Source organism: Lotus japonicus, chromosome 4 (genome assembly GCF_012489685.1).
Source record: "Lotus japonicus ecotype B-129 chromosome 4, LjGifu_v1.2".
In the NCBI taxonomy this organism is placed as follows: domain Eukaryota; kingdom Viridiplantae; phylum Streptophyta; class Magnoliopsida; order Fabales; family Fabaceae; genus Lotus; species Lotus japonicus.
In genome coordinates this window covers 71,316,431-71,328,361 of record NC_080044.1, presented here as the reverse complement: position 1 = coordinate 71,328,361, position 11,931 = coordinate 71,316,431, and the positions used below count along the sequence as shown (strand labels likewise).

The 11,931-nt window shown below is 35.8% G+C and overlaps 2 protein-coding genes across 2 annotated transcripts; one reads left to right on the top strand and one right to left on the bottom strand.

Annotated features, from left to right (window-relative positions):
• The first annotated feature begins 220 nt into the window (after window positions 1–220).
• LOC130710094 (alkaline/neutral invertase A, mitochondrial-like) lies at window positions 221–4,854 on the top strand. The gene is made up of 6 exons (XM_057559250.1): window positions 221–1,301; window positions 1,783–1,948; window positions 2,149–2,360; window positions 3,046–3,539; window positions 3,816–3,864; window positions 4,151–4,854. The coding sequence occupies exons 1-6, from the start codon at window positions 516–518 to the stop codon at window positions 4,475–4,477; spliced, it is 2,034 nt and encodes a 677-aa protein (XP_057415233.1). The 5' UTR covers window positions 221–515; the 3' UTR covers window positions 4,478–4,854.
• A 757-nt stretch (window positions 4,855–5,611) lies between these two features.
• LOC130710095 (gibberellin 2-beta-dioxygenase 2-like) lies at window positions 5,612–11,701 on the bottom strand. The gene is made up of 3 exons (XM_057559251.1): window positions 11,074–11,701; window positions 7,064–7,427; window positions 5,612–6,080 (listed from the first exon to the last, which is right to left on the bottom strand). Exons 1-3 carry the CDS (start codon window positions 11,439–11,441, stop codon window positions 5,829–5,831), a joined length of 984 nt encoding a protein of 327 aa, XP_057415234.1. The 5' UTR covers window positions 11,442–11,701; the 3' UTR covers window positions 5,612–5,828.
• Window positions 11,702–11,931: the final 230 nt, after the last annotated feature.

Genomic DNA, 11,931 nt, shown 5'->3' with positions numbered 1-11,931 from the left:
CTGTATCCCGAATGGTTAGCCACCATCCTCCACATTTAATCTAATCTAGGGTTCTACTAAGCACCAAAAAGGTTATAAGCGTAAAATCACACCAAATCCAAAAGACACAACTTGCACGTGGCGGGACAGTCGCGTAATTCAACTTCAAGTTTGTTCCTTGCCGGAAGCTACGAACTTTCCCTTTCCAGATCTTATAAATGGCGTTTCAAGGTTCACTGTTCACTTCCGCAAATCTATCATACCAATTTCTCTCTTACCATTCGATCTACTTTACCAATTCATCACCACCATCATCTTCTCAAACTGTAAGTAATATCATAGCTAAATTCATTGTAAATCTCCATTCCCATTCACATAGTTATTATCATCAAGATTTGATCATTTTTTTTTCTCTATTATTTACTCCCCCAATATTATTCCCTTATCTATAGAAGAGTTGTAAATAAACAAACTCTAGATTTTTATCAGTCCAACACTGTTTTTGTTATCTGGGCTGTGCTTATTTGATCATACAAATGTCTACTAGTAGCTATATTGGAATCTCTACCATGAGACCCTGTTGTAGAATCCTAAGTAGTTGTAAAACTCCATTGCTTTCTGGGTTTTCTCCAACCAACTTTAATGATCCAACCATCTTGTCCAAATCTTGTTGTCCCAGCTCAACTCATCAACCTAGATACTATACTAGAAATACCCGGATTATAGGATACATACGTGTGATTGATCCGAATCGGAAGGTTTTTAGTGTTTCCGGTTCGAATCGGGTTAATTCTAGGAATTTTAGTAGCTCTAGTTTTTGTGTCAATTTAGGCAGTTTTAGGCCTAGGGTTGTTTCGTTGATACCGAATGTAGCGTCGAATATTAGAAACCATTCTACTTCGGTTGAATCTCATGGTAATGACACAAGCTTTGAGAAGATTTACATTCAGAGTGGTTTGAATGCAAAGCCCTTGGTATTTGAGAGGATTGAGTCTGATCAAAGTAAATTGGAGGAAGTCGCTGAAGAAAGACGTGATGGTTCGAATGTAAATATAGATAATTTGAATGATTTGGATGAGAGTAAGGTTAAGAGGGAGTTGTCTGAGATTGAAAAGGAGGCTTGGAAGTTGCTTCGAGGTGCTGTTGTCAATTACTGTGGGAATCCGGTTGGGACTGTTGCAGCTAACGATCCTGCTGACAAGCAACCGTTGAATTATGACCAAGTCTTTATCCGTGATTTTGTTCCTTCAGCGCTTGCCTTTCTGCTTAATGGTGAGGGGGAGATTGTCAAGAATTTTCTACTTCACACATTGCAATTGCAGGTATGTAATGGCTTTAGCAGCTCAGTTAGTTTGTTACTGCACACCTTTATTTGCTGTTCTTGTACAAAATAATTTCTTCTGTGCTATGCGTAAAATTTTGGCTAAGCTTTTCAAAATAAATGCCCTCATTTTGGCTCTGTTGCCACTTAATTAATGAAAGATGTTCTTGCCTATCTAATAGCTGGATATCAATGGGTTTTAGGGATAGATTGTTTCTTCTATGTGAATGAAAGAAAAATAAGACATCATGTGTCTTGTTATCTTAATTGCTTTTCTCATTTGGAATTGTCCTATGTTTTGTGTCACTGCCAAAATGTCTTATTGCTTCTTACCAGTGTACCCTTATCATGAGTGGGAGGGAAGGAGTACTTTTTATAAATGGTGTTGATTAAACTATTATGGGACTTAAATTTCGGGCTCTTGGCATACTCGTCCTGTACTTAATATTTTAATTCAAATATATTACTTTTATGTTTGACAGAGTTGGGAGAAGACTGTTGACTGCTACAGCCCAGGGCAAGGGTTGATGCCAGCGAGCTTCAAAGTTCGAAGTGTCTCTCTTGATGGAAGCAATGAAGCATTTGAGGAAATTTTGGATCCCGATTTTGGTGAATCGGCTATTGGGCGTGTTGCACCTGTTGATTCGGGTAAGTTATTATTTATGTGGAAGCTAAGATAGTTCTATTACATGAATGTTACTGCACTGTCATTAATATGTCATATTCTTTTTCCGGGAGGAGCTTTTTATAAATTTTATTTTCAAAAAAATTCTAACGTCAATTATTAATTTTACAATCAAGATTGAGGCCAGGTTTTTTTAAGCTTATGTGCAGTATTCTGTTATCAGGATTGTGGTGGATTATATTATTGAGAGCCTATGGCAAGTTAACGGGTGATTATGCATTGCAAGAGAGAGTGGATGTCCAGACGGGCATAAGACTGATTCTCAAGTTGTGTCTAACTGATGGATTTGACATGTTTCCTTCTCTACTAGTCACCGATGGTTCCTGCATGATTGATAGAAGGATGGGAATTCATGGTCACCCTCTTGAGATCCAAGTAAGTGATTGCTCATTATCACTGTTTATAAGTAGGGATTATCAATTATTATGCTTTTTAATGTATTGGCACTAAAAGGATAGTTCCTTCAAATGATAATATGCTTTTCTGCTTTGTATTTGAAGCGGCATTTTCTTCTTTCCGTTGGATTCCTTGAGCAAGAACAAGTGGTGTCGCTGTCATTTACGAAAACTTTTTCCTTTTTTTGTAGAATAACTGATTGGGAGCTCTAAAATGTATTTTTCCTTGAATCACTGTTGGTAAATTAATGATATTATAACTTTTCATTTAAGAAGTCTAAACTGATTCACTATTGAATTTTCACAATTGTGCATCGCTGAATACTTACTACTACAATATCCTCTCTATACAATTAATTTTAAACAGGATTGGGGTTGGTTGTGGCATGGTTGTCTTTCTGAACCATTTCCCCATGTCTCATGGGTGAAGTTTTGTTGATGCACTTACGGTCATTCTGTCTTGCATTAGATTGTTGATTAGTCAAAGAGTGGTTTAGGAATTCATAGTTAGACATCTTTGTCGAATTTTGAATTTATATCAGAGATTCAGAATTGAACATACATTGTCTTCATACTGCAAATGTTGGATCCTGTTTATCTAAACATATGCCTCTAACTTTGCTTCTAAATTTTTCCCTTGTGTGGATTGCATTGCACATGTGCAGGCATTATTTTACTCAGCTTTACGCTCCTCTCGTGAGATGCTGATAGTGAATGATTCAACTAAGAATCTGGTGGCCGCCGTTAGTAGTCGCCTAAGTGCACTTTCCTTTCACATGAGAGAGTACTATTGGGTTGATATGAAGAAGATTAATGAAATTTATCGCTATAAGACCGAAGAGTATTCTACTGATGCTGTCAACAAGTTTAACATCTATCCAGAGCAAATTCCTTCATGGCTTGTGGACTGGATCTCTGAGGAAGGTGGATATTTCATTGGCAATTTGCAACCTGCTCATATGGACTTTAGGTTTTTCACACTCGGAAACCTTTGGACCATTGTTTCTTCTTTAGGCACAACAAAACAGAACCAGGGCATTTTGAATTTAATAGAAGCCAAATGGGATGATTTCGTTGCTCATATGCCTCTAAAGATATGTTATCCAGCGCTGGAGGGTGAGGAATGGCGTATAATCACTGGAAGTGACCCCAAGAACACGTAAGGGTCTCTTTTGAATTCTGTTTTCTTTTGTACATGGATGTTAGTTTTGGAAGGGGTAGTGCTACTTTGCTGCAGCCACAACCTTTTTGATACAGAAATTCACAATAGTGTCATACACCACATTGAAAAGAACAGCCAATTATCCAATGTCTTACTGATTGCTAGAGAATTGTATCAAAACTGTTTTGGCTCTTGCTAGAGAATATTTGTTTGCTGTGTTCCTTAACCTTTGCCTCTTTTCTGAAGTTACAATTTTTGGTAATTTGTTTGCAGCCCTTGGTCATATCATAATGGTGGGTCTTGGCCAACACTTCTCTGGCAGGTTAGTATGCTATTTGTTTGTACAGTAACATCCATATCAAGTGTCTTTTTAAATATTGGTTTTTAAGATTAATAAAGCAATTGGAAGCCTATCATTTGTCTCCCCTTTGCTGAAGTGGAAACAAACTTTTAATGTCTTTGTTTTATTTCTACTTCTTTCCATTATGCTTATTTTGTCAAAATTCAAGATTCAGTTACTTCCGTTGAATTTGGTCTACATTTTGGTCCAAGTGGTGCTTTTGGATTTTTATGAATGAGAACTGAAACACTGCGTTTATACATTTCAGTTCACTTTAGCCTGCATCAAGATGGGAAGGCCTGATTTGGCACAGAAGGCGGTTGATTTAGCAGAGAAAAGGCTTTCGGAGGATAGTTGGCCAGAGTATTATGATACACGAAATGGAAGGTTTATCGGTAAGCAATCGCGGCTGATGCAGACATGGACTATTGCTGGTTTCTTGACCTCAAAGATGCTTCTAGAGAATCCAGAGAAGGCATCATTGTTGTTCTGGGAGGAGGATTTTGAGCTTCTTCAGAACTGTGTCTGCATGCTAAGCAAAGAGGCTAGAAGGAAGTGTTCCCGTTTTGCTGCAAAATCTAAGAATGCTAAGTGAATCAGTGTGTGTATGATTACCAGTTTCACCCAAATAAAAAAGACTTCTATCCAATCCTTCCCTTTACTTCCTTTAAATGCTGCAAAACACAGTTAACCTCCTCTCAAACGTGTATCCAAACACGTCTGTAGTCTGTGAACTGACCTCATTAAATACAATAATTGATTGTATGGTGAAGGAAACCACTTTTCAGAGTTAGTCTGTGAACTAGTTGTCATGTATAGTGACAACGGCTAACTGTATAACATAGTCTGTACCATCATTCATTTTAATTTATAGTTATTCAGGGATGACTCACTCCCCATGTGGATTTCTGATCGAAACTTTATGTGCTAGGTCTCTTCACTCTATCAGATTTGAAACACTGTTCACATTAACTTTGTGTAAATTATTTTGTTTGGTGTTTTTCTGTTAGCTGCATATTTCAATTTAGAAGTAATGTCAATGTGTGCATGTATGCCGATTAGTATCATCTCATGTCACCCTATGAAACATTCGCAGGGTCGCAGCTGTTTAGTAGTTATGAAGAGATAGATAGATGGGTACAAAGTTTCAATGACGGTGTCATGTGAAATTTTCACATTGGCATGATAATTGTTACCAGATTTATGATCCATCACTGGCAATTAATAATGCTGGAACTTAAATATTTTTTGCATCACAACATCTTCAGGACTCGATAGTTTTTATAAGAATACAGTCTAGTTTTTATCCTATAACTACCTCACAGAAGTGCAAGGAAACACAGTCTACATTATTTTTCAATGATTGTCAACTTGTCAAATATAATGAATCATGAGTTCTTTGTGTATGGTGTATGATGTGTTTTTTCCCCCTTCAATGGAAGTTTCATGCAATTATTTCTCTTATCAAGTAAGACAGTAAATAAAAATAACAAATCTGATAGAAACTGTCAGTGATGATTGAAGGACAGAAGTGCCAACTATCTATTACTCTGTTAGTACCCCAGATGCATGCATGAACAGTAACTTTTTTTGCCTTGTCAAGTTAACTTGTACAATGTGTGAAAATTTGTTGACACATTTGGGCAAGCATACCACCTTTCAAGGACACCAAAACACAAAAAGGGGGGACAATCTTGACACTTTGGTATTGCTAGCTAGGAACTCAAACTTTTCACTGCTCATGTGACTCTATTTCTTCATTGCACTCTCTAGAATGAAAATCGTTCATATACATCCGCACAGTTTAGACACTCAACAGACACAGAGTGAGAAAGGAATAGAAGATAGAGAAATAAATGATGTGATACATGATAGTTTGTGATTACAAGAGTGAGATATAATGAAAATTGAGGTATCTGTGAGGTGTCTGCACTGTGTCGGTGTGTCTACATATCATTATTGTTTCTGAAAAGTTCCATGCGGCTGTCTCCAAGCCTGAGAGAGTATGTGGCTTTCTTGTAGTCGGCCCAGGTGAATGGTCGGAAGAGGGAGGGCCTCTCGGGTGTAACCAAAACTGGAGGAGCAACAATACAAGCATGCAGTGGTGGAGCCCCAAAATATGCCATTGACATTCTTGATTTGAATGAGTTGGTCATAGCCCTGTGTCTCACGCTCACAAATCTTCCATTTGTCATAACCTTCCCACACATCACCCAGAAAAATTAATCAGTTCCATTTTAGTCCAAACCTCTACACCTAAGTTGAACTGTAACATGTCATCAAGCCTTTTATGTTCAATTCTCCAAGATTTAACTCTCATTCTATCCCACATGTTATATTTTATATCTGGAAGGCCTAGCATTACTTAAATCATTTCTCATTATTCATTCTGAAGCTTAGTGTATATAGGATGTTTGGATCAAATTCTCTATTCTTATAATCAACTATGACACTCAGAAACTTCTTCTAGAAATGATTTTAATTTTAGAATCAATTCTTAAAGGATTTTCAATAGTTGGGTAGTGGACTCCTAACACAAAATCTAAAGTATTTCGTTTCAAAAGCTATACTTTATCAACATGTTTGGTAGTTTCAAAAGCTATACTTTATCGTCGCATTTGGTTTTACGCTAAAACCTATCAAAATATATCATTTCTCCTTTCTCAAAAGCTACTGTACTTCTTCTCCTAACGTGGAAACTTACTTTATCAGCATGTTTGGATTCACGTTTAGATATTCCGAAATCAATTATGCTACACTAAAGTTGTAAGGAGTAATTTCTCCTAAATCAATTATCCTTCCAACATGAAAATCTTTCGTGTAGTCAAACATGTTGTAAACCATACACTATAACTTGTATAATATAATTGATCTTAAAACCAAAATTGAATAGATAAAGCCAAATCACTCACACTATGAATTCAACTTATTGAAATTCAATCCTATAACTAGCTTCAGTCAATAATGTAGTGATTCTCATGTCACTTCATTTCAGTTCCTACAAAAGCTGGATTACCTTTTGAGATTTTTCTATTAAAGCTACTTGCTCCTCACTAGGCAGGCCCCCAGACCCCCCTACCCACCTCCTTTAATTTGCTTAGCAAAATGAATGAATTGTGTGTGGGGTTAAAAAACATGATCATATAAAATATGGACTGAGTGCAGGAACAAGATTACACACCTCTAGTACATCACCTACGTTAACACAGAAAGCCTCAGGGTCAGGCTTGACTGGGATCCACACCCCATCTTGAAGAGAGATTTGGAGGCCAGATACGTCATTGGATCTGAGAATGGTCAAGATCTGAGGGTCAGAATGCTCCCCAAACCCAACCTTGTTGTTGTAGGAGGGTGACTTGTCCTCCCTGTTGTTGCTGTTAAGTATAGGTGGGTAGTGATTGAGCCTCAAGACTGAGTCACTTTCAATATCCCTTATCAACCTGCTGAAAACCAATGTGTCCTGGACCCCCAGGCCCTCTGCCATTACCTCCAATATCTCACATGCCAGCTCCCTCACTGCTTCTGTGTATGCACTCACTGTAGACCTGTCATGTGTTAATCACAAAGAAACACCCTCAGAACCTAGCTATAACAACAGCTGCTCCTTCAAAAGCTAAACCACTAACTGTTTATGCATGTACATCTCTTTATTACATGTTTGATTCAATTTCCTCTTCTCAAAACCAATTCTAGCATAAACTACTCACATAAATTTCCCCACTTAATTAATTTTGACTTTAGAGTTATTATAGAAGAACTTTCAAACATGCACAATTGATTCTAAAGTGAAAATCAATTCAATCAATTCGGAGGAAAAACTTCTCTACTAGGTTCTTAGTAATTCTGATCAACACATGCTGTTGGAGACAGATTCACAGATTTTGGTGGAAATCAACTTGTTGTCTAAGGCTATGATTTTATGAATGTAATAATAGGAAAATATTTGGTATACCATTAAAGGGGTGGAGGCAACAAGAAAAGTAATGAATGTGCAGGGACATATCCAGAATTTTCTTGTTGGGCAGGCGAAATATAAGACTAAAAAAATTTCATTGAAATTTATATAAATTTTAAATAGTAAAAAAATATTTAAATACAACTCTTCGTTCTTTCATAGTACTAAATTTATATATTATGGTATCCCGATATAAACAACTAATAATTTTCTGAGAAGATCATCTTCAATTTTGTTGCGAAGCCGAGTCTTAACAACTTTCATTACAGAAAAATATCGCTCTGTATATGCTATTGAAAAATTGAGTGTCAAAACAAGACGTATCAATCTATTAACAAGTGGAAACATTCTTGGTTTTACTGTTTCAACTAGCTTCTGATAAAACTCGGATAAACTAGAAATTTTTCCTAAATTAGGATTTCGGGAAACATGTGAATGATAATGTCTCAGTTGGAACGGAAAATTCCTTCTTTCTAGCTTGGAAAAATACTTATAGTCGGTGGTCATTTCAAAATTCTTGGGGGGGGCAATGACCCATGCCTGCCCCTCCCTAGATACGCACCTGTGAATGTGATATATGATATAATGTAATTAGAAGTAAGAGATAAAGAGAAAAATGCAATATTGGAAAGGTGTATACTATTGATAGTTCGCCTATCATAACCCGTAATGATATGTAGTTCTTTCACATCAAATTTGGATCAGGATTTCTTATCGTTGGAATTTCCCCAAGTCGCTGCAGTTATGATTCTATAATTGTCTCAGTAAGATTCAATGACTCAAGTTAAAAAAGATTAATTGTAAGTGTATAATTGTAATTTTGAATCGGAAACATCAATTAAGATAAGACGACAACCAAATCATGACTGCAACAATTTTAGGAAATTTCGACACCAGAAAAACAATTTTATAAATATAAGTTAGTATTCTATTCAGTACAAATCAAAGTCAATTTTATAAAAATCATTCAAAATGAACTTTATATTAATACTTATCCAAACACATCAATAATCTCATGGATAAAGTTTCATACACACCTCTCCTTTGAGGTGGAGAGGTGGAATGAGGAGAGAGATAGGAAGAAAAGAAAAAGTAAGAGAGAGAAAGTATGAGATGTGATAGATGATAAGAAGAAAGATAGAAATAAAAAGAGGTGGAAATGGAGTGTTTAAAAAAAGAGGTGTGTATATATCATTACTCATAATCTCATAGCAAGAGCTAGCTGTGAGATAGGAGTAACAGAGTGGTTCTGAACTGAACTCAGGCTCTGCCAGTGCCACTACCCAATCTGGGTCTAATTCAGTGACTGACTAGTCACTGCATTGCCTGCACCTGTTCTTTCATTTCTCCCTCAGGAACTTTTGTAAAGAAATAGTTGCTACCTTTTTCCTTGACATTTTGGGAAATATTTGTTCTACTTATTAATTTAATTTCAGCTTTTAGCTTTGATTTGATTGGACATTGCTGATATATTTCAGAGATGCCCATCCAATACTTCAAAACTTTGTCATGTAGATGTAGATTTTTTTATTAATACACATAGTCGTAGATTCATATATTTATTTTCTTATGCTTAGTATCATCATCATTAAAATATTTTTCAGAATTGACAAGAATAACTTGCAGTACTTAGAAATACAAACAATTCAGAGATATGTAACAAAAACCTCATTTTTCCCTATCTTTTTTCTTATCACAGCTATCATATATCATATTCCTATTCCTTATTTCTCTTTCTTTCTTACTTGAATGTTTGTTCAATATTTGCATTATACAAATATCTATAAATCATTTTCCAAATAACTTGAGGAAGAGTTCTAGTGAAAACATTTTATCCTGTCCTCCATTATCTGATTTTTTCCAAATGGTTCTAAACAAAAATTGAATTAATTCAAGGAACCACTTTTCTGTGTTGACGTGACTAGAACTTTGAGGGGAAGAGGTGAAGTGTCTCTGACATGCCGTCCCACCTCCTAGGAGTACCTCTCCTCTCCCATGTGCGACGTGAATTGTTATCCTTACATTACATGTACCCAAAAAATATATTTACTTTACCACAACTTGCAAACCAATGAAAATGTTGCAACTGTTACAACTTCAATACATTAGAAAAGTTTTCTATTGATTCAACGTCATTAGTTTAGTCACAAGCCATTTTAAAAACTGAAGTGAATAAGATAATCTGAGGCTTATAAAACTCAGTTCATACATGTAGTTTATTTAGGATTAAATTTTAGGAAGAAACATCTTAGAGTAACTCATGAGTTTAAGATGAAATTGAAGTATTTCTAGACATACTATAACAAAAGGTTTTAAGTTAATCTATGATTGATTTTGACTTTAAAATCAAGTGAAACATTGTTTTCAATCGTGTCTTATTTCGTGTTTGGGAAAAACAAGTAGAGCTTGAAGAGAGGCTTGTAGCACAATGCAGATGGAGTGCTTGCAACATGCCATTGTTTAAAGCATGGTTGGCCAAAATTTTATGACTCGTATAAAGGGAAAACGTTGAAACTCAGAAGCTTCATTCTCTCTCCTTTCCTTTTTGGTTAAGTTACAAGCTTACAACTCATATAAACGTAGTCCCAAAACAAAACCATATCTATTTTTTTTTTTATAATAAAACCATATATAATTATTCATTGAACTGATATAGTCACCGTGTATGTGTGTACATATGTGTTGGCAATAACTCACAAGCATGGTCCAATAACATTATAACAATAACAAATATCCTATATATGCATGATCTCATTACAACATATAATAGTCTTAAACAGCAAAAGCACCTATTCTCTCTCTTTCTATCCCCCTTAAGATTCAGGGGCTTTGAGCAAATCAGAAGATAAAAATAAATTCAACCCAGTTTTAGAGATAATAGGCAGGGAAGTTCGGGAATCATAATAGAATGTGAAACTTAGGTAGAAGAATAGGGGATAAAAATCTTCTGTCTCATTTCTCTGTCACAACGACAACACTTACAAACTTACTTGAGGACTTTTTAATTGATATGACAAATTTTTATTAGTGAGATAGGGAAATGAGACACAACTTAGGGACATGAGATTTAGGGATAGAAGATTATGATGATGATGGAGAGGGATAGTAAACCAACTTAAACAACCATGCAATAAATATGAGAGAGTGAGATAGTGATAGATAGATAAAATAGTGATAGATAGACAAAAGGAACAACTACTAATGAATGAGTTATGAGTGCTTATACATTAACATACCTGAAGTTTGATGGGTCAATGGATACACTTTTGGATATCTGAGCAATGGAAGGAGTGTTAGCATTGAGCAGAAGGTACTCAACCTCACCCATGTCTCCATTGAAGCCAATGTTCTTACAACCATAACCAGGTGCAGCCTGTTTCTTTTGAGGCATTGGTTTGGCAAAGAACCCAAACCCTGCTTCTTCCATTTTGGCAATAGTTTCATGGCTAATACCATGGTTGATCACTTTGAAAAAACCATATTCTTCACTTGCTTTCACAATGAGCCTTGTCACCTCAGATTTTTCAGCTTTGAGGTCTACTATGGGAAGATCACCAGGTACAATTTTTTCACTCCTGATTGGGTTTCTGGAAGCCAACACCATGTTCTGCTTTTCTATAGAAACAGTGCTGAAAAGGAATTAATAAACACTGCAGGGTGTTTGAAAATGGAAAACTCAGGTTGGTCCTGAATCTTTTCTTTTTCCTTAATTAGTATGTGGAAGTTGGTGCTTGCTACATATGTTAATGTGTTGATGAGTGGTGGGTTGTTATAAGAGGAAAGAAAGGTAGCCAGAAATTAGAGAGAGGCAGGGCAAGAGAGAAAACTATAGCAAGAGGGTGTGAAAGATGAATAAGAGAAGGGAGGTTGGGAATTATGACATACAATGATGGGGTATTTATGCACCAAGAAAAAGAAAATGAGACTTAGAAAATAATATCTTCAAATTTTGAGTGATATAGGAATGAAAAGTACTGATAGACACACTTTTAATTTTTTCACAAATACCACTTTGTAGTAACTTATAAAACTTATAATTGCAAAAACTCGTGACAAAGTAGTATGTCATAGTAATATCTAAAAGAAAATAATGT